General features: G+C 46.1%; 1 protein-coding gene and 1 non-coding gene across 2 annotated transcripts in view; one reads left to right on the top strand and one right to left on the bottom strand.

Moving 5' to 3' along the window:
* Positions 1 to 2,033: 2,033 nt before the first annotated feature.
* LOC145532989 (uncharacterized) overlaps positions 2,034 to 23,448 on the top strand; it is a 116,228-nt gene continuing 94,813 nt past the window's right edge. The window contains exon 1 of the mRNA XM_081559283.1: positions 2,034 to 2,518. Coding sequence (XP_081415409.1) covers positions 2,465 to 2,518 — 54 coding nt within the window. The 5' untranslated portion in view covers positions 2,034 to 2,464. The remainder of the gene's footprint in view (positions 2,519 to 23,448) is intronic.
* Positions 17,359 to 17,431, bottom strand: TRNAG-CCC (transfer RNA glycine (anticodon CCC)). The gene has a single exon. It is a non-coding gene; the product is annotated as a tRNA-Gly (tRNA).

Raw genomic sequence — 23,448 nt, 5'->3', positions numbered from 1 at the left:
TATGGGAGGACAGAAGGCCAGGAGTGCCCTTGGCTACGTTCACAGAACAGTTGCAAGTGCATTGTGCTGAGGTGGGTTGGGGAATCCTGTTTTCCAGCAGCCTCAGAACTTCATCAGGACTCAGGGGATGGAGAGAGGATGATTTTTGTCATCTGAGTTTCCCATATGCCTGGAACTTGTTCTACACGCCATAGAGGCAAACGCCCTTCTTTCCTGGGGTTGACATTCTAGCGGAGGAGACAACAGTTTTAAGGAGTCAAATAAATAAATAATGTTAGGTGGTTGTAGGGTTAGTGGGGGCTTCCCTGGTGGCTCAGTGGTAAAGAACCCACCTGCCAATGCAGAAGACATGGGTCCAATCTCTGAGTTGGGAAGATCTTCTGGAGGAGAACATGGCTACCCACTCCAGTATTCTTGCCTGGGAAATCCCATGAACAGAGGAGCCCGGAGGGCTATCATCCATGGAATTGCAAAGAGTTGGACATGACTTAACTACTAAATGACAAGAGCAACAAGGGTCAGTGGAGCAGAATGAGGCAGTGAGAGAGTTAGATGGAATGATAAAGAGAGGCATCTCGAATGTGGGGTTTTGAGCTGGAACTTGCAGGAGGAGGTGCTCATCTTTGCAGAGAGTGAGGAAAGGGTGGTCCTGCAGGCAGAGCAGTGAAAGTCAGATGAGGAGGTGAAGGTGGAAGCCCTGAGGTGAGGAGTCCTCATGTCCAGGCAGCAGAAGGAGGCCCTGGTGTTCCACGCCGTGTTAGTTATCTCTTCTTGTTTAGTCGCTAAGTCATGTCTGACTTTTTGCAACCCTATTGACTGGAGCCCCACTGGCTCCTCTGTCCATGGAATTCTCTAGGCAAGAATACTGGAGTGGGCTGCCATTTGCTTCTCCAGGGGATCTTCCCAACCCAGGAATTGAATCCACATTTCCTTCATTGCAGTTGGTTCCTTTAACCATTGGACCAACAGGGGAGCCCCTAGTTACTTCTTACTTAATAACAAATTGCCACAGTCTGGGCAGTTTAAAGCAGCATCAGCTTATTATCTGGTAGAGACAGAGGGTCAGACATTTCATCACAGCTTAGCCAGATCCCCTGCTCAGGGTCTCACCAGGCTACAGTCAGATGGCATCTTTTAAAGAATTCTTTTTTGGATATGGACCATTTTAAAAGTCTTTATTGAATTTGTTACAATATTGCTTCTGTTTTATGTTTTGTTTTTTGGCCTCGAGGTGCGTGGGATCTTAGCTCCCCAAGCAGGGATTGAACCTGTACCCCTTGTGTTGAAAGGTGAAGTATTAACCACTGGACCACCAGGGAAGTCCCTAGATGGCATTTGCATCTCAGGGTTCAACTGGGAAAGTATCTGCTTTCAGCCTCATTCAGCCTGTTGGCAGCATCTATTTCCTTAAGGATGTGTGGCTGAGGACCCTGGTTTTCCACTGGCTGTTGGCTGGAGGCAGCTCTTGGGTCCCAGAATCTGAAGTTCTTAGAGTCCTTCTGCAGCCCTTTGCTCCACTGGCTTCCTCAACACACTCTGTGCATCATCAAGCCAGCAAGGAGGACCTCTCAGCTCAGGGAGATCCCAGTCCTTCTCTTAAGGGCTTTCACCTGATTAATCCAGGCCCACCCAGGTGATCTCCCTTTTGAGGACGTCAGAGTCAACTGATTTGGGACCTTAATCACACCTGCAAAAATCTCTTCACTGTTGCTCTGTTTTATTGGCCAAGGTGAGTCCCACTCATCCTCAAAAAGAGGTGATTGCATAGGCTGTGAGTATCAAGGGGCTGGTGTCGAATTCTGCCTACCATAGGCATGTTGTAAGAAGGGGAGTCATTTGGCAGGTGCTGCTGGTTGCTTGCCCAGTATTTAATACCCCCTTTCTTCTTTATCAATAAAACCCTTATTTTGTTCAGAAGGCAAAGGGCACATCTAAGATTTGTGTTCCCAGGCTCCCTAAAGGCTACCATTGTGACATGACATAGTTCTAGCCAATGATTTGTAAGTCACAATCTAAAGAGTGGTTATCACTTTCCTGATAAAAAGGGACAGACAAAACTGGAATGTGCTTTTTCTCCTTTGTTTCTTTTCCTTCTTCATTCCTGGAACTTGGACACAAAGTCTGGAGGTGGAGCAGCTGTCTTGTGACCAAGAGGCTTCTTATTTTCTGAGGATGGTTGAGCAGCAAGGTATAAGGAAACTGGATTTCCAAGGGGATTTTGGACCTTCTATGGACCACTCTTGGACTTCTTGTCCTGTGAGAAAAATATGTCCCTGTTTGGTTATGTGAACATACTAAAGTTTTTGTTACCTATAGTCATGTAACATACAACCATATGAGGCAAAAATCGGGTTGGACACATTGTGGAGTGTTGGTTTTGTTCCAAGTTAAATGGGATGTTGAAGGCTTTTAATCAGATGGGATTGATTTATGTTTCGGAAAAATCTTGGCTACTCAGTAAAGAATGAACTGTGTAGTGGGGCTTGTGGACAGAGCTGGAAGTGGAGACTCAGAGAAGGTGAGTCAACCAAGGTAACACACCAAGAGATGGACAGAAATGGGATCCAGATTGCATGTTTGTGTGACTCAAGAGTACTGGCTTTGGCTGTTGTGTCTGCCTTTAATCAAGGGCTTTGTCTCTCTGCTGTCACTGGAGGAGCCTGAAGCTGCCTCGTCTCTCGATTTATCTCTGGAGTCCCATTCTCTGAAAAACCTTATGATTTTCACAATCATAAAAGGGAAATTCATCCTGAGTCTGGAAATTTTTCCAGATCAATCTGGGTCAACCTAATTAAAGCTAATGAAAGAAATATTGTGTGTGTGTGTGTGTGTGTGTGTGTGTGTGTGTGTGTGTGAACTTTCCTTTATGTTACGATTTGCTTACAATTTCTTTTAAGTCCCTATTGATTAATACCCACCTGGTACTGAATTACTAAAGCTTGGAAGTAAAAATGATTTCAGCATTCTAATCAGAACTCTAATCAGCTCCAACTGGTGCTGAATGCTAAATGAGCTCGAAATAGGGCACCTCCCTTGGACATGGTGTTGAATTTCATCCAGGGATGTCCAAGGAAATCACACAAAATTTGATATGTTGAAGTGATGTAGTGGCAAAGTGTATTGGATTGCGAAGGAAGAGGTCTGGGCTCTGGCTCCCAGTCCCCACTGTTTCATGGGGTGACTGTGGGCGGTTGCTTTCCCTCTCTGGTCCTCTGTTTTCCCATCTTCCAAATGGTGCTCTCTTGTCAGAGCAAAGGTTTTCAATCTGTGTTCCCCAGAGTCTTGGGTTTTCAGGGCAACTCCCCCTTTGGGTCAGTTGAGTCTGGAACTGAAAGCTGATTAGAGGAACAGGTGGTTCAGAGGTAGAACCCACAGCCGTGTCCCTGAGCGAGGTCACTTTCCATCATGGTGCCACTGTTTTGTTCCAGGGGAGGAGAACCATGGTCTGTAATTAATGGAGAAAAGTGTCTTCTCTAATTAGACTCAGTATGGGTGAGTAGGTGGCCTCCCCCAAGTATGGGTGAGCAGATGGCCTCCCCCAGTTTTCCCGGGGGGCTGGAAGCTAGTCATTTGCTCACATCCAAGAAACGAACAACCTTTTGCCCTCTCGGATCCTTGGCAAAGCTGAGTTAGTGCGTCAGGGAGAGCTGGGGCAGCCTCTAGAGAAGAAAAGTGAGGAAATGATGGAGAGATTCAGTAAGAGGGCTGGGAAGGAACATTCTAGGGCTTGGAGCCATTAAACCTGGAAGAGAGAACGCTGAGGTGTGGGCGTGGGCGGCTGTGGGAACAGTCCTCTGTAGGATGCTAGCTGGTGAGAGTTTTGAGGGTATTACTCACTCCCTTCATAACTTCAGTCTGGTCACTTCAACACAACCCAGCCCAATCCAATCCAATCTGTCCATCCATCCATCCAACCATCCATCCACCTCTCCATCCATCCATCCATCCACCTTTCTGTCCATCCATCAATCCATTCACCTATCCATCCATCCATCCATCCACATCCATCCATCCATCCATCCATCCGTCTACCTATCCATTTCTGTACTCATGCATTCACCTACCCACTGGTCCACCCATTCATGCATTCACTCATTTGGTTCAACCACCTCCTCCTTCCCCCTTTGCCTTATGCATTTCTTCTTTCAGCCATTCCATAAATATTTGTGAGGCACCTACTCTGTGCCCGGAAATGTAGAGGAGCATGAACTCTCCCAGGAGTTCATAGTCCCAATGCTGTCAGTAGAAGTGCAGGTGAGTCTGAGAAGCGAGGGTTGAATACAGGGTGGAGCAAAGTGTCATTACAGTTTGGAAGAGGGAGATACTGCTTAGAGAGGTGGATCAGAGAAGACTTCAAGCAGGTGTTAGTTCCTGAAAGAGGAGCTTTGGTTTATTGGCTGGAGAGGTGGGGTGAGGGTTTATTTCTTGGGATGCTGTCGATTTGAGGAGCTGAGGCCATGCTTATCCTCTAGAGATAATATAAGCTCCCTTCCCCGACCCTTCCAAGTCTCAAGAAAGTCTGAATTATTCAATTCAAATTTCTAGGCTGATGAGAGTCAGGTTTAATTCAACAACTGATTGTTCTTGTTCAAAACATTGGAGTGGAAAAAATAAAAGCCACTCGAGGAAAATTGATAGAAGTGCATAGCAGGAAGTTACCTTCATCAAACCTCTCTGTGTGTATCTCCTGCAAGTGAGAACCCAACATGCCAGCTACCAGCTATTCATTTTGCTTGGAGGTTGGAAGAACGTGTGTGTGTGTGTGTTTCTGGGCTGTTTTGCTTCAGACAACAGACTGTGTCTTAGCGTTTGGTACCACCTTGCTGCTGTGCGTCTTTTGTGCCAGCGTTGTCACCTGGTCACAGAGCTCTGCACTTAGACCCACTCTAAGTGGGTGTGGGCTCAGTCGCTTCAGTCATGTCTGACTCTTTGCAACCCCATGGGCTGTAGCCCACCAGGCTCCTCTGCCCATGGGATTCTCCAGGAAAGAATACTGAAGCGGGTTGCCATGCCCTCCTCCAGGGGATCTTCCCAACCCAGGGATCGAACCCAGGTCTCCGGCATTGGAGGCAGATTCTTTACCAGCTGAGCCACCAAGGAAGCCCTAGACCCACTCAATATCCACCAAATATTCATTGAGCTTCTTCTGTCTTCCAGGCTTGACACTAGTTGCTGGTGGCCATACACTAATGAACCAGACAGGAGTCTTGCCTTTAGAAAAACCCACGGTCTAGAACAAGGTACAGCAAACTTTATCCATATGGGTCCAGATAATAAATCTTTTAGACTTTGCTGGCCATACGATCTCTGTGACCACTGTTCATTTCTGCTGTTGGAAGTTCAAAAGCAGTCTTAGATAATAATGTCCAAGAGTGGGCATGGCTGTGTTCCAAGAAAACTTCATTTATCAAAAGAGAATCGGCTCCCAGCTTTAGTCACTGATCTCTGTCTAGTGGGAGAGACACACGAGGAACTAGACAATGATGAAATAGTGAGGAGGGTAAACCCAGCATTCAGAGCAGAGTCCCCACCCAGGCTTGGGCAGTGGGGAGGACTGCCTGGAGGAGGTGATGTGTGGTCTGAGACCTGACAGGTGAATGGAGAGGGGCAGGGTGAAAAGGCTAGAGGGCTGGGCATGGTCAGAAGCGCCCCTCAGGCACAGGATTGAATGCAAAGAAGCTTAAAGGTGGAAAGAGCTGGCTGTGTCTGGGGAAGGCGAGACCTAGGGTGAGGGGCTGGGGGCCTCCATAGGGGTTGGCCAGGTGAACGGGGCAAGATAGAGAAGGATCTTGTAGGAGCAGGACCTGGTGCACCATGGCAGGTTTTTAGCACCTTGTTCTATTTTGCCTTATTTTAAAAGACCCAGCACTCCCAACTAAGCAGGCATCTGGTGTGCTAGGCGCTCCCCGAGTGGGACACACAGCCCTTCCTGTGGGCCTGCCTTGGTCATCCTTTTCCCTTGGCCTGTGGGGGGCCCCCAGGCAGCCTGAGGGCTAGTCCAGGAGGCAGGTCCCATGGCAAGAGTGCCCCCCGCCCCATCCCAAGAGGTTTCAACTGCAGAATAGAAAAGTAAACGTGTTACAAGTCGCTCAGTCATATCTGACTCTTTGTGACCCCATGGACTGTAACCCACCAGGCTTCTCTGTCCATGGGATTCTCCACGCAAGAATACTGGAGTGGGTTGCCATGCCCTTACCCAAGGAATCTTCCTGACCCAGGGATTGAAACCATCCAGGTCTCCCGCATTGCAGGAAGCTTCTTTACTGTTTGAGCTACCCGGGGAATGGAAACAAAACCGCAGCAGACATTGACAGGGAACTGGGACGATTAATGGTTGCTTCTTTACCAAAGCTCTGTACTCATGGGTGTTGGGGAGGGAGAGGATCAAGTGCCGTATTGTGTTTGTGTTTCTGTCTTCCACGTGCTCGAGTGTAACACCAGCTAAGACACGGTAACGCTCCCTCCTCCCCGCTGGTCTCTTCCTTTCTCCTCTATTTCTTTGCCTTCTCCTCCCCCTTCTCCCTTTCTCTACCAGCATTAAGGAATGTGCTTTGCTTTCTAGAAAATGGTTTTTTCCTTTGGTAGAAAATAGTATTAAAAGTGAAACTGTTAGCTGCTCAGTCATGTCCAGCTCTTTGTGACCCCCATGGACTGTAGCCCATCAGGTTCTGTCCCTGGAAGATGGTATAGAATATAATTAAAGATATGGACCTCGAGGAGAAACAAACCATGGTTTGGATCCTGGCTGTCGTATTTACTGGTAATGTGCTTTCTTTGGAATGTGTTTTTTTGGCCATACCGCATGTGGGGTCTTAGTTCTCTGACCAGGGATTGAACCTGTACCCCTTGCACGGGAGGCATGGAGTCTTAACCCCTGGGCCACCAGGGAAGTCCTTGGCTGTTGCATTTATTAACAAGTTACTTCACTAGTAACCAGCTTTCTCATCTTTAAAATGGGAATCCTGTTTGTACCTCCTTCACAAGGTTTACGGGGATAACCCACATCAAATGTTTATTAGTGCTGTGCTTGGTATGAGGGTTATTGTTATTAGTTTTAAATTTTGAGACCTGGTACATAGTAGGCACTTAGCAAATGTTTGTTGAATGACTGTATGATGCCTTATGTAGTGTGCAAAACACAGTCTTTGTAGATAGTGGAAATACAAACCTTAATTTGCCAGTTGGTGTACTCCTTATCTGACTGCTCTCCTTGGATTTACAGACAAGGTGTTCCCATTAAGTCCTCATCCTCTTTCGCCCAATTCTGTGGATTCAATGTTAGAAAGTCACTTAAATCAACGTTTCCTTTTTATTCCTGCTGCCAAGACCTTGGTTCATCATACCTTGTCTGAACTCTGCCTTCAAGATCCGTTTTCCTGCCACCGGTCTTTTTCTACCCCACCCATTCATCCAACTGTGAACAGATTGATCATCCTAAGAATAAAAATGGCCTTTATCCTCTGTGTAATAAACGATCTTGATGACACTCTGATGTCTAAATTTTAGAGTGTGACCTTCAAGTCCTCTGATATTTTCTGCTAATGCCGATACGCCCAGTTTTATTCCCATCTTTCCACCATCCATATCCTGACCCTCTCCGTAATTTCTAAACATGCCTCCCTATCTTCACGTCTCTGATTCCCTTTGTCTGATTACCCTTTCTCCTTTGGTCCTGACACCCTTTTGTTCACCCTCGATACCCATTTCGTACATCTTTCCTTCCAGGAAAACTTGTAGGAACAAATTGCTAGGCAGGGACAAATTACTTCTTTCTTTTGGAGCCCACAACCCTTACAACATTATAGTGTTGAATTATTATTACAGCATCCATGTCCCACCCCCATCCATTCCTGGGAATCTTTAGTATTGAGTCTTGTTTATTCCCTTTTCCCAATATAATGTGTTTGTTGGAAATGGGTTAAATATTAAAAAAAAGAAGTGTTTAAAATATTCACTTCTAGGTCTACACTCTTTTGAGATAAGTACTTTTTCGTATTGTGTGTTCAGTCACTCAGTCGTGTCTGACTGTCTTGCAACCCTTTGGACTGTAGCCCGCCAGGCTCCTCTGTCCATGGAATTCTCCAGGCAAGAATACTGGAGTGGGTTGCCATTACCTCCTCAAGGGGATCTTCCTGACCCAAGTACTCTGGACTGATGTGTAAACATACGCATTTCTCCCCTTCTTCCTCATCTTATCTTCTGGATAAATTTTATGCAAGCTTCAAACTTCTCTGAAACTCAGACATGATTTGTGTTCGTGACTCAATTTCAGTTTCAGATCTTCAGCACTGTCACAGTCAGTACCATTTTCCATTTTGCAGTAAATCTATGGATGTGGCTTGAGCACAGCTTTCTCCCGCTCCGCCCTAGGACATGTTTACCACCACCCACCAAGAGTCTTCTTTTATGGGAATGGAAATGAATCCTTCCCGAGTGTATCTGCCAACATCTCATTCACATTCAAACCACGATCGTATCTTATTAGAACTGCATCGTTCTCCCACTCCCCGCCCCCACACTCTTGTGAGATAGATCGTTGTTGTTCATTTGCTCAGCTGTGTCCAACTCTTTGTGACCCCATGCACTGCAGCACACCAGGCTTCCCTCTCCTTCACTATCTCCCAGAGTTTTCTCAAACTCATGTTCGTTGAATCGGTGATGCCATCCAACCATCTCATCCTCTGTTGCACCCTTCTTCTCCTGCCCTCAATCTTTACCATCATCAGGGTCTTTTCTAATGAGTCAGCTCTTCGCATCAGGAGGCCAAAGTATTGGAGCTTCAGCTTCAGCATCAGTCCTTCCAATGAATATTCAGGGTTGATTTCCTGTAGGATTGACTGGTTTGATCAGATTGATTGAGCGCCTGAACCCAAGAATCCTGGTTCATCTCTACCATTGCTGTGTCTCTAATATAGCACATGGCACCTGGCTCACAACAGATGCTCAGTGGAGACCTGTTGAATGCATATGAAACATGAGCTTGAAACCTGGAATATTTCCTGCCATATCAGTGAACACGAATGTCACAGTCATCAGCGATTGCAACTGTCCAACATGAGCCAGTGAGCCCTAAGGGAACTTGGGAAAGAGAAGAATGCTTGCCATCTAGCAGCCATCAGACTGTGGCCACTCCCTACGGTGAGCCCCGAGGAAGCTCAGGATGTGAAAATACAGGATCATGACCCCAGGTAGCTGAGGTGCCTATCAAAGGAATGATTTCAGTGAGCCCATTCTCTTACATCTTCCCACATATAGAAGAGTGCTAAATTCCTTAACTTGGGTTATCTGGTTTTCTTTAATTAACAGTAATCTTTTGATGTGCAGACTACCTGCCTTTAGTTGCAACACTTCTATATATAACCTGCCTCCTCCCCTCGCCTCCTTGGAGCAGTTGTCTCAGGGTCACTTGAGATGCTGTCTACTGGGGTTAAAGTCCTAAAAACTCCCACCAAATAAAAGATAACTCTCAACTTTTAGGTAGTGAATATTTTTTTATATTGATAGGCTGTTCTAGAGCTTTTGTTTGGCAGACCAAGATCTGAGATTACAGGGAGAAGTGGTGGAAAGAGCATAGACTTTGAGTCACAAAATCTTGGGGTCTAGACCTATATGTACCATTTACTATCCATGTACCTTTGGGCACATGGGACTTATTGAGCTTCAGTTTCTTCATTTTTCCCATGGGCCTAAGTTATATCTCTCTACCAGGATTTTCATGGTGAGTAAATGATTAACATGCAGTAGGGTATTCAAAATTGGCATCTATGAATAATAGCAGATGATACCACTCTAATGGCAGAAAGTGAAGAGGAACAAAAGAACCTCTTGATGAGGGTGAAAGATGAGAGGGAAAAGCCTGGCTTAAGACTCCATTCATAAAACTAAGATTATGGCATCTGGTCCCATCACTTCATGGCAAATAGAAGGGGAAAAAGTGGAAATAGTGACAGATTTTATTTCCTTGGGCTCAAAAATCACTGCCGACAGTGACTGCAGCCATGAAATTAAAAGACACTTGCTCCCTGGAAGGAAAGCTATGACCAACCTAGACAGCATATTAAAAAGCACAGGCATCACTTTGCCAACAAAGGCCTGTATAGTCAAAGCTATGGTTTTTCCAGTAGTCATATACAGATGTGAGAGCTGGACCATAAATAAGTCTGGGCACCAAAGAATTGATGCTTTCAAATTGTGCTGGAGAAGACTCTTAAGAGTCCCTTGGACAGCAAAGAGATCAAATCAGTCAATCCTAAAGAAAATCAACCCAGAATATTCATTGGAAGGACTGATGCTGAAGCCAAAGCTCCAATACTTTGGTCACCTGATGCTAAGAGCTGACTCACTGGAAAAGACATTGATGTTGTGAAAGACTGAAGGCAGGAGGAGAAGGAGGAAACAGAGGCTGAGATGGTTGGATAGCATCACTGACTCAATGGACATGAATTTGAGCAAACTCTCGGAGATAGTGAAGGACAGGGAAGCCTGGTGTTCTGCAGTCCGTGGGGTCGCAAAGAGTTGGGCATGACTTAGTGACTTAACAACAACAACAACACCACCACGTAGGTCTGAACCGTGATCGCAGACAGAAGCTCAGGCCAGTTCATAATATGTATTTCCTTCAGTGTGAGGCACAGGAACCCAGGATGTTGGAGGCAGCAGGGTACTTTGAAAGACCCTGATTCATCACCCTCAATGTACAAAGAAGCCTGAGGCTCAGAGAGGTTAAGTCATTTTCCCTTGGTCACACAGTGAGTCAGTTGCAGAGCTCCAACTTGATCCAAGATCTCCTGACTTCCGAGCCCTTGTTCCTTTTCCTACACTGAGAGGTCAATTGGTTTGTGTTTTGGTGCTTTAATGGTAAAAGCACAAACACTATTATAGTTGAGCCTAGAGAGACCCACACAGCATTGCTTTCTGTAGCATTAAATTAAGTTCCTGATTCAGCTCTTTGAGACCTGACAGCTTCTCATGACAAGGGGACGTGCAGGAGAAGCAGTTCTCAGAGCAATGCTCCTTAGCAAAGCCGCTCCGGCCCTGGCTCAGATGTCCTTGAACTGCAAGGTCGGCTTCTGATACACAAGCCTTTGATGGTGGAGCCGCTTCCCTGCAGGAAAGCACCAGCTCCTTCAATGAACCCAGTCCCAGGGCACATGGTTCCCCTCTCGGCCATGTCCTCGGTCCTTCTTCTGCAATGCGGGAGCACGTTATGCTCAGGGTCTGTACTGAGATTTTGGCTGAAGGATGCACATCAAGAAACCTTAAGAGAGAAAGAGGCTTGAAGACTCAGGTTCAAGGTCTGGTTTCACTACCTATCGTGGGGTGACCACAGTGAGTTGCTCAGTCTCTCTGCACCTCAGCTTCTCCATCTGTAAAATGGGAACACTTGTTCTAGGGGTGTTGTGATGATTGAGTTAAAGACTGACAGTGCTTGCAACAGTATTTAGTGCATAGTAAGTGCTCAATGAACATCATCTACTGTTGATAAACACAGGTGCTAAACTCCTCCTTGATTCACATCCTGGTTCTGTTTCTCCTTGACTGTGTGATATTGGGTGACTTACTTGACTGCTCTGAGCTAATATATGCTATCAGACAAATGGATATAAGCAGAACTGGAAGTTCTGATTTTCCCATATCCATTTTTGTGACAAACTGTGCTTTGGAGGCATTTATATTAAAGCTCATACACTATTTCTCCCATGTGAGTTTGGGATTTTGAACATCAGCTGAGGCAAATCCATCTTGACATCCATGTGATGATGCCTCTTGGCAGGCAGTTCCTCTCCAAGAGGGTCTCTACCTTTGTCCACACGGCAGTTTGTGCCAAAGACTTTAATATTTTATTGCATTTTTTTGTGATTACTGTATAAAACCAAGCAGAAAGAAGAAGTGCTGATCCCACTGAAGGAACAAGAGTCTCATAAACTAAATACAACTGAACCGAAAGAAGGGGAAAAAAGAAGATAAAGTCACAAAAGCCATCCAGCACAGAGATCTTTAGCTGGAAGAGCTCTGGGCTTTGCTTACTATCTGTCACTTGGTTGTGAAAGAAAAGAATAAAATGGAAGAATGTGTATGAAAATGCCAGAGATATATGGTTGAGGGTTGCATCCAAAGAGTGAGGTTAAAGATTGTACACAAAGATTAGCTTTCTCTCCCTCAACATAGGAAATGATTATTCAACTTTTGTAGACATTTGCAGTTTGTGTTGTATATGCATGCAGGGCTGGCAATTGCTCTTTATATAAAGGACCAACCTCAGTGCATGGTACATATTGGTGCCTTCTAAATTATGGCTATAATCACCATCATCACCACCACCACTATCATCACCATCATCATCACGACCATCACCATCACCATCACCACCACCATCACCACCACCACTACCATCACCTCCATCATCATCACCATCATCACCATCATCATCACCACCATCACCATCATCATCACCACCACCACCCTCATCATCACCACCACCATCACCACCATCAACACCTTTACCAACATTATCACCATCATCATCATCAACATCACTACCATCACCATCATCATTGTCATCAACACTACCACCATCACCATCATCAACACCACCATCATCATCATCCTTAAGGTTATCTTAGAAGATTTAGTGTCAGTTGAGACATTCCAACAGCATGAGAATATTATCCGTCCCTTAGGTGATTCAGAAATGAACTATGATTTCCCCAAGAAGTGTCCTTTCTGCTGGGATACTGCCAGCCTTGGGGAGCTCATTGCCTGTGGAAATGGCTGAGTGCACCTACTCTATGCTGGTGTATTTCCCTGGAAGAATATACTAGTGGGGTTTATGACCTGTATGGATCCACAAAATTAGTGAAATCTCACTTTCACAGAGGGTCTTCCCTGGTAGCTCAGATGGTAAAGAATCTGCCTGTGAAGCAGGAGACCCAGGTTTGATCCCTGGGTTGGGACGATCCCTTGGAGAAGGAAATGGCTACCCACTCCAGTATCCTTGCCTGGGAAATCCCATGGGCAGAAGAACCTGGTGGGCTACAGTCTCTGTGGTCACAAGAGTCAGACACGACTTAGTGACTAAACAACAGCAACACTTTCACAGAGAATGGCATCCAGTTGGCTCCCCATCCCACAAGAACTCATTCATCCACAAACATTTTCTGAGCACCCACTATAGGCTGGCCTTTGGGCTGGGACTTGGAGGAGTTTCAGGGTCTGGGAGAGAGACAGACAATTGCATCTGGAATTGTAATTATGGGACAATCATAACCTGGAAAGAGAAGGAATAAGCACTTATGGCGACTGCCTGAAGGTGGCTAGCCCAGCTGGGGGGTGGTGATGGTCAGGGAAGGCTTCCTAGAGCAGGTGACTCTTGAGCTGAGTTTCAGGGGATGGGAAAGAGGAAGGCATTTCAGATGGATGGAGAGGATGTACAAACAGCCATGAAGCTTGAAAGACTCGTGGGTATGAGGACAGACGCTGGTCCAGTGTGTGTGTATGTGAGTGGGGGGTGGTTGGAAGGTGTGGAGGACTTGAGGGTGAATCCAGGAAGATGAAAGGGACCATGAGAGCCTTCAAGCCAAACTAAGGTTTGGACTTTATTGGGGGGTATGTAGAGCTCCTGTGGCAGCCCTTGTGGGCAACACTGCCTCTGGGATGGGGGCTCCCTCTTCTGGGTCGAGCTGTCCCAGTTGAGTGCAGCACCATCTATTGGAGATCTACCCTTGGCTTTTTAAAAAAATTATGTATTTGACTGCATCAGGTCTTAGTTGTGGCATGTGAGATCATCACTGTGTCATGCGAAATCTTTCATTTTTCACTGACTCTCTAGTTGTGGCACACGGGCTTAGTTGCCCTGCAGCATGTGGGATCTTAGTTCCCACACCAGGGATCCAACCCATGTCCCCTGCATTGCCAGGAAACTCCCTGCTCTTGGCTTTTATGTGGGGCCAACTCTGTGGCTCCCACTTCTTTGGCACTCACATTGCACGGCTCCTTTATCCCCCTGCTTCCACATGGTTCAGCAGTAAGAACTCAGTTTTAGAGCCAAGTGGGCCAGGGGTAAGTCCCAGCTCTCTTGCTGCCAACTTCTGAACCTCAGCCTGGTTCCTTAACTCTCATCAACCTTGATCTCCTTGCTTGTAAAAAAGGGACAGTCATAAACAGAACAAACATTTATATGTGCCGGGCACCGTTCTGAGCACTTTACAAAAATTACTCCTTGGATCTTTACAACAGCTGTTACGATCCCTGCTTTACAGATGAGAAAACAAGGACAGGGAAGGAAGGACCCAGTCCTTCCGGCTGATAAGTGGCAGGTCCAGGAGGCAGAAGAACCTCACCTGAGTTGACATGATGATCAGAAGAGCTAAGAGAGGCAGAATCATTGATGTACTGCCTGACTCATGGCTAATGTGCAGTAAATGGCAACTGCATAGTCATAAGCTCTGTGAGAAACATACAGAGCGATGCTATCAAGGATAGAGCAGTCTCCAGAGTTAAGCAAATTCCCTTTATCCCAGGGAGCCATGGAAGGCCTAATTCAAACTGACTCATTAACTCCAGACAATAGAAAATAACAGATCAAACCTTTGATGAAAGAGGCTGGAACAGCCATCGATTAGAAGCCAGACTTGTTTCTTTCTTCCCCTTCGGATTGACTGACTTCTGAAGGCTCTGCTTTCTGCGTAATTAAAGAGCTAACTGAAATGTCAAGCAGGGTTCCCTCTTCAGTCACATCATGGGGTCGGGGTGGGAGTGAGGGGAGGATGTCTGATAAGCCATAGATTGTGTCCTGCCCAGCACAGCTCAAAATCCAGCTGAGCACTGGAATTTCCAGCCTGCTGCCCTTGAATCTCTGAAGTCACATGGACTCTCTCTTTTAGCACCCATATGGTATTGGCCATTGGAATCAGCCATTGAACAAGAAACAAGGACATTTGCAAAATCGCTAGATGTGAAACTCGGCTGTAATTGGCCAGGGAAGGGGATGGGATGGAAGGGGAGGAAGCTGCTGTGAGGTAGGGCAGCTGAGCTGAGTGTAACCTGCTCTGTGTTTGGAGCCAGCACACTCAGGTTTGGGTCCAAGCCACATGGTTTGGGATGTGACTGGGGGAGTGATTCCTTCCTAGTTCCTGCCCAGATTCAAGCCTAGGATTTGACACAGGCATCAGGGTTCCCTTTTCTCAAAAAATTATTCATTTTTAAAAATTTTATTGGACGAATTATTTTTAATTGGATGATAATTGCTTTATAAAGTTGTGTTGGCTTCTTCTATACAACAACATGAATCAGCCATAGGTATACACATGTTCCCCTCCCCTCCCCTGCTTGAACTGGCTTCTCTGGTGGCTCAGCAGATAAAGAAGCCATCTGCAACACAGGAGACTCGAGTTCGATCCCTGACTCGGAAAGATCCCCTAGAGGAGGGAATGGCAACCCACTCCAGTATTCTTGCCTGGAGAATCTCATGGACAGAGGAGCCTGGTGGAATACAGTCCATAGGGTCACAAAGAGTTGGACACGACTGAGCGACTAGCGCACGCACACACACACACACACACACACACACACACACACATGCCCTCTTGAAGGGAGTGTCTGCACTGGATCTTGGTTGTCGCATGTGGGATCTATTTCCCCAACCAGGAATTGAACCCGGGCCCCCTGCACTGGGCGCACAAAGTCTTAGCCACTGGACCCCAGTCCCCAGGGTGGTGGCTTGGACAAGGGCTCAGTTTAGGGTCACACCTGGCTTTGCATCCCCTGGGCCCTACACTCACTGTGTGATGGCGGGGATGAACTCCCCTCTTGGAACCTCTGTTTCAGGAGAAGATTGGAGAGGAACAGGGAAAAGTTGTGTCATATAACAGTTCGAGGAGCTGGCTCTGGAGATAGCCGGCTTGGGTTCAGATCTTTGCTGCACTGATTCTCAACCTGGGGTAATTTTGTACTCTCTTTCCCTGGGGGACATTTGGCCATGTTTGGAAATATTTTTGGTTGTCACAGCTTGGGAAAGATGCTGCCAGCATCTAGTGAGTCAAGGCTAGTGATGCTGTTCAATGTCCTACAGTGCATGGGACATCCCCCAACAGCAGAGTGGCCCAGCCCTAAAAGTCAGTGGTGCTGAGGTTGAGAAACCCAGCTCCACGGCCAACTAGCCTAGGGAGAAGTCACTTAACCTGGTTAACATTCCGTTCCCTTGCCCAGGGGGGAAGGCAGATAATACCGGTGCCTGCCTTGGGTGGTTGTTTTAAAAACAGGTGTTTAGGGACTTTCCTGGTGGTCCAGCGGTTAAGACTTTACCTTCTAAGGCAGGGGGTGCAGTTTCGACCCCTGGTTGAGAAGCTAAGATCCCGTACGCCTCATGACCAAAAAACCAAAAAAAAAAAGAAAAAGACAGATACAATATTGTAACAAATTCAACAAAGACTTTAAAAATGGTCCACATCAGAAGAATCTTTAAAAAAAAAAAGCAAACACAGGCATCATGGCACCTTGCACAGCACTAGGAACCCAGCAAACCCTCTGTAAATATAAGCTTTGTGTGCTGTGCCTAAGTCACGTCCGACTCTGCGATCCGATGGTCTCTAGCTTGCTAGGCTCCTCTGTCCATGGGATTCTCCAGGCAAGAATACTGGAGTGGGTCTACTGGAGTGGTTCACCATGCCCTCACCCAGGGGTCTTGCCTGACCCAGGGATCGAACCCCCGTGTCTTTCGTCGCCTGCATTGGCAGGCGGGTTCTTTACCACTAGCGCCACCTGGGATCTGTGAAGTTGAGAGGCAATAGCTCGTATGAACCTCTTGGACGCAGGTCTGCAAGGAACAGTAGGGACATGATGATAATGACGGCCTTGCCTTCTGTTTCACAGGATCTCTGCGGTGCCCCTGAAATTCTTCTATCCCCCACACCTCCACATTAAAGTGATGTTCAAAGCCATTGTCAAAATTAAAAAAGCAACAGACTTGCCCCCGGGGAGGCTGATGATGGATCTCGGGTCTGCTGGTGCTGAAAATCATAAAAGGCAGCTGCCTCCCTGCCAGGTTTTCCTCTGTGCTGGTCTTCTGAAAGCTGTCTCCAACTTGAACAGTTCTTTTAACGGGAACTTGCTTTTCTGGAAGCAGGGGACGGCTCTTCATCCTCTTTTCTCTTGTTCTGTCTGGGTCTGACTGCTTATGTCCTGCCCAAATTCATATGTTGCAGCATTCACTTGCAAGATGTTTTTTAAAAAGATTTTTTAAATTAAAAATTTTAAAGTTATTTATTTATTTGGCTGTGCTGGGTCTTAGTTGCGATGTGCAGCATCTTCCATCTTCATCGGGAGCAAGCAGGGTCTTTAGTCGCAGCATTTGGGATCCAGTTCCCTGACCAGGGATCAAACCCAGACCCACTGCATTGGGAGTGCAGAGTCTTAGCCACTGGACCACCAGGGAAGTCCCACTTACACTGTTGATAGCATTTGAAACTGGGCTTTTGTAAAGGGATTACGTTTAGTTAGATGAGGTCATGGGCCTCCCAGGTGGCACAGTGGTAAAGAATCTGCCTGCCAGTGCAGTAGATGCAGGTTTGATCCCTGGATCGGGAAGACTCCCTGGAGGAGGAAATGGCAATCCACTCCAGTATTCCTGCCTGGAGAATCCCATGGAGAGAGGAGCCGAGTGGGCTACAGTCCATGGGGTCACAAAGAGTTGAACACAACTGTCTGGACTTAGCAAGCACACACTATATTTTTGTGAACTGGTTTCTGATCATGGGGCCTAGCACATAGTAAGTGCTCAGAAATGTCTGTGGTGTTGAATGTATGAATGTTAAAATGAGAATTCAAAATTAGCTTTTTCAAGGACCACTGTTAAATACAGGTTTCTCTTAAGAGCAAAATCATTCTGACTTTGAGACAGCAGCTTTTAAATTTCCTTTTTGCAGGAGGATTGGAGTTTTGAAATTTTACCTGTAATGAGAATTTGAGTTTAGGAAAATTGATTAGTTCAATGGGTTTAAACATCTTTTCCCTCAGAAAAGATGATGCCCAAGGACAGAAGACACTAGCCCGTGTTCATAGCAAAGACATTTACATGGAGAGAATTAAAGGAAAAAGGATCATTTGGGATAAAATATCCAAATAATGATACATAAAAAGTTATAGAATATAAATGCAAAGTAGCCTAAGTTTGTTTTATACTTGGGGGAAAAAAGCTAAGGCTGTACATGGATGGAGAACTTGACCTGGAAAACATCTACTCCTTCTCCCAACAATTCTAGATATCTAGTATGTGTCACGTCTTGAATCGAGCACTAACATGCTCACCTTTAATCCTTTCAAATCCCTGTTTGGTAGGAGTCACTGTCTCCACTTTGTAACTGAGGACACTGAGGTTCAGCGTATTGATGTAATTGGCCCCAAGTTCATGCAGCTGGGAAGTAGCAGAGGTGGGATTTGAACACTGGTCTTCCCGATGTCAAAGCTGATGTTTTTACACCCATTTCAACCCAAGGATGGGGCACAGGCATAATTTTCCAAAAGGGAACCTGAAGTGCTGACTTCATATTTAGTCCCTGCCGTTGGCTCTGGATGTTTTTAAAGAATTATTTTATTGAAGCATAGTTGATTTACAATGTTGTGTTAGAGTCTGCGGTAGAGCAATGTGATTCAGTTACTCATTTACATACATTCTTTTTCATATTCTTTCCCTTATAGTTTATCACAGGATATTGAATATAGTTCAGCCCAGGGCTCTTTGTTTTTAAAAGTATTTACTTATTTTTGGGTGCACTGGGTCTTCGTTGCTGCAAGCGGGCTTTCTCTAGCTGCAGTGAGTGGAGGCTACTCTCTAGTTGCGGTGTGGAGGCTTCTCACTGCAGTGGCTTCTCTTGTTGTGGAACATGGGCTCTAGGGCACAAGGCCTTCAGTAGTTGCAGCACGTGGGTTCGGTAGTTGCAGCTCCCAGGCTCTAGAGCACAGGCTCAAGTGTTCTAGCACAGGGTCTTAGTTGCTCCGTGGCATATGGAATCTTCCCCGACCAGGGATCGAACCTGTGTCCCTTGCATTGGCAGGTGGATTCTTAACCACTGGACCACTAGGAAAGTCCATGCCCAGGGTTCTTTAAATCCTTTCTAGCCAAGGTCAGGACTGGCCCCGGGGCTAAGGAGGGCTGAGCCTTCTTGCTGGGAAGGGGACTCTAAGGATCAGCTGGAAGGTTCTTCCTTGGCAGGATTTGCAGGTGAAATGCTCTAACTCTGAGGACAAATCCTGGGGAGACAGACCTCCTCCCAGCAGGCAGGTATTCCCCTCTGCCTGTCTGGGGTGGTGAGGGTGAAGGTGAGTGGGTGCACACAGGTGAATGGCTTTGCACGTGTGTAAACCCAGGCACTCATATGTAAGAGGGTGTGCGTGTCTCTGTGAATATTTATGCCTTTGCATGTGTGTTTTTGTTGTACATTTCACGATTATTTCTGCCTCTGTATGTGTATGTGTGTGTGTATCTGTGTATGTGTATATAATGACTTACAACAACAAGGAAATGTGTATTCAGAGATCCCCGACTTCCCGCCATCCTATTTAACAGATTTTAGAGAGTGTCAATTTACCTCTTGTTGAAACTGCTCTACTGCGCTCTGCAATTTTATCTCCCATTTGATCAAATGGATTTTGTTTATCTTCCATAAATCTTGTGCTGGCAATTCCAGCTCTGCTGACTCCCACATCTCTCATTGTTCTCAACATTGTATGTCTTTTATGAGGTTTAATATTCTGCCCAGTATTCGTGGGATGCTAATTTCCTATTGGACTATGATCCTATTGTGTTGGCCTGGACTTTGGGGAGTCTGGCTTCGGTAACTGATGGCCAGACCTGTCCTGTTAGCTCTCCTGAAATATAGAAACAATCTTGGGTATTGGCAAATTTGGCATCGTCTTAGGCAGCATGGGCTGAGGGATATAAAGAGATGGATTTTGAATTAAATGGAACTCATTCTGATTCTGGCTCTGGAACTAACCAGATGAGTGACCTCGGGCAAGTCCTTTTTGTTTCCTTCCTGCCACGAAACCTTTTCGAACAAAGAGAATTAGAAATTCTCAGTTGCATGGATAAAAATAATCTATCCAAAACATCGTTTACTTGGTAAGAGTATCAGATAGATAATGCTGTGTAACAAACCATCTCAAAACTAAATGGCTTAAAATCTATAAATATCTGTGTTTGCTTATGAGCCTGTGTGTTGGCTATTTGTGGGGGAATGTTCTTTGGCTCCCAGTGGGGCTCTGTTCTGTTTCTGTGGTCAGCTGAGTGTCATCTTGGTGGCTTTTACTGGAGGTTGCCTGACTATTGACTGATGCCTCTTGGTTCTCTTCATGTGATTTCCCAGCCTCCAGAAGACTAGCCTGGGCTTGTTCTCAAAGTGGAAGTAAGACATTTGAAACTACAAAGTTTCTTAATGCTTTCACTTGGAACTAGAATTCTGGTCCACTGCATTCTGTTGGCCAGATCAGGTGATAGGGCCAGCCTAGACGAACTGGTGGGGAAATAAGACTCTGCCTCTCTCTCTCTCTTTTTTTGATTGCACTGGGTCTTTGTTGCTGTGCACAGACTTTCTCTAGTTGCAACCAGTAGGGGCTGCTGTCTAGGTGCTGTGCACAGGCTTCTCGGTGGTGGTCTCTTGTTGCAGAGCATAGGCTCAGTAGTTGAGACTTCTAGACTCGAGAGCACAGGCTCAGTAGCTGTGGCCCATGGGCTTAGTTGCTCCGAGGCTTGTGGAGTCTTCCTGAACCAGACGTCAAACCCCGTGCTCTGCATTGGCAGGCGAATTCTCAACCACAGGAACACCAGGGAAAAGACTCTACCTCTTGTTAGGAGAAGCTGCAAAGCCACATTGGAAAGATGTGCAGAGAGACCGTTAACTGGGGCAATCAATGCAATCAGCCTATTGCAATAGGCACTCAGTTCTGGAACTTAGGAGGAATTTCGTGAAACTTAATTAATGGAACTTAGCGAAACCTGTTTCGAGGGAAAGAAAAGCAATTTTCCCTTCACTCTTCTAAATTCTTGGCTGAGATTCTGTTGTGCGTGCAAGCTCAGTTGCTCAGTCATGTCTGATTCTTTGTGACCCCATGAACTGTAGCCCGGCAGGCTCTTCTGTCTATAGGATTCTCCAGGTAAGAAAACTGGAGCGGGTAACCATTTCCTTCTCCAGGGATCTTCCCGATCCAGGGATCAAATCCGCGTTTCCTGCAGCTTCTGCCTTGGCAGGCACATTCTTTACCACTGTATCACCTGGGAAGCCCTGAGATCCCCCTGTAATAACAGATATTAACGGGAGAGAAAGAAACAAAAGGTTAATAATACGTATACATTAGATAGCATGGCAACCCACTCCAGTATTCTTGCCTGGAAAATCCCATGGACAGAGGAGCCTGGTGGGCTGCGGTCCATGGTGTCACAAAGAGCTGGATTTGACTGAAGTGACTAAGCACAGCACAGCATGCATGAGAGAGACCCAGGAGAACTGAGTAACTCCTTGAAATGGTCCAAGTCATCACCCTAAATACCGTCTCCAGCTAAAGACAAAAGAATATGTTGAGGGAGCCAGGTCTGGGAGGTGACCAGGAAAAGCACAGTAAACAAGGGTACAGACGCCATGCAGATTTAAGTCAGTTGGTTTCTCCACTAAGAAGATTTTCTGGAGATTTAGTCATGCTTCCTGTGGTCCAGATAGGGAGACACCCTTCCAAGTGGAGATTTCCCTTATCAATGTAAATTTCTGTTATAAAAGGTCACTTCTACTACTGGGGTTCTCAGAGCTCCTCTGGTCACTGCTGCTTAAAAATAATTACCCTAAATTTATCCTGATGCTGGAGAGGCATATTTTAGGGTGACAAATTCTTCTCCCTTTCCCTGTATGAACTTGGATCTCCAGGCAGACCATTCTCAGCACAGATTTGCATTCCTTCAGGGCCCTTTGATTTCCTCATCTCTCTCTGGCTGCATCCCATACCTGGGCTTGATTCCTCCCTTCGAGCTCTGTAGGCATTCAGAATGCACACTTGTAGATGTTTTCTTCAAATGATGAGAATAAACATGTACTGGAGGCTTACTCAGCTCTAGGCTTTGTTTTTGTTGCTCAGCAGCTAAGTCATGTCAGACTCTTGGTGACCCTATGAATTGCAGCACACCAGGCTCATCGGTCCTTCACTATCTCCTGGAGTTTGCTCAGACTCACGTCTATTGAGTCGGGGATGCCATCCAACCATCCTCTGTTGTCCCCTTCTCCTCCTGTCCTCAATGTTTCCCAACATCAGGGTCTTTTCCAGTGAGCCAGTTCTTCATATCAGGTGGCCAAAGGATTGGAGCTTCAGCTTCAGCGACAGTCTTTCCAATGAATATTCAGAGTTGATTTTCTTTAGGATTGACTGGTTTGATCTCCTTGCTGTCCAGGGGACTCTCAAGAGTCTTTTCCAGCACCACAATTTGAAAGCATTAATTCTGTCTAGCAAAATCTATCTAGGCTTTATTCTATTAATAATATAGGGGAGTAAAGTTTGCCTTCCCTAAATGTCTCTTTGAGTATTATTTTGTGCTGAAAACAATCAGTGCCCAAAAGACTCAGGAAGAACCTATGACCTTCCTCTAAATGCTTAAAAGAATGTAGACAGAGGACCTGTTCCAGGAAGGGAGCATCACGGGAGATCATCAGGGTGTGAGCTAGCTGTGTAGACAGGGAGGAAATCAGCAAAGTCTGTTAAAACTCCTCTCTGTGTGGGCTTCCCTGGTGGCTCAGTGGTAAAGAATCCACCTGCCAATGCAAGAGACGCAAATATGATTCCTGATTCAGGAAGATCCCACATGCTGTGGAGCAACTAAGCATCACAGTTATTGAGCTTGTGTTCTAGAGCCTGGGAGCCACAACTGTGGAGCCTGGGAGCTGCAACCACTGAGCCCTTGTGCCCTGGAACTCCTCCTCTGCAACAGGAGAAGCCCCTCAACGAGAGGCCCGAGCACTGCAATCCCCTGTCGCTGCAACTAGAGAAAGCCCAGGTGCAGCCAAAAATAATAAGAACATTTTAAAAATTAAAAAATAAAGTCAAAGCTTTATAAACAATGTCAGACTGTCTCCTAGGTACACCTAGGATGACCCACTCGTCCTGGTTTTCTGGTTTTAAAATGGAAACCCCTGTGGGAGGGGGAGCTTCAGGATTGGGGGGAACACGTGTATACCTGTGACCGATTCATGTTGACATATGGCAAAAACCATCACAATATTGTAAGGTAATTATCTTCCAATTAAAATAAATTAATTAATTAAAAAATAAAATAAAATGGAAACCCCTGTGTTCTCGGAAATCACTCTGTCCTGGCAAAGTGAGGTGGTTTGTCATCTCGCCCTGACCTGAGCCGTCTTGCACGAGGCAGGCCAGGCTCAGGATCCAAGAATCCCCTGGCTTCCCCAGTCCCGATCG

This window comes from Giraffa tippelskirchi, chromosome 13 (assembly GCF_054371585.1).
Source record: "Giraffa tippelskirchi isolate mGirTip1 chromosome 13, T2T-mGirTip1v1.2.pri, whole genome shotgun sequence".
Lineage (NCBI taxonomy): Eukaryota > Metazoa > Chordata > Mammalia > Artiodactyla > Giraffidae > Giraffa > Giraffa tippelskirchi.
This window is presented reverse-complemented; position numbering and strand designations above follow the sequence as displayed.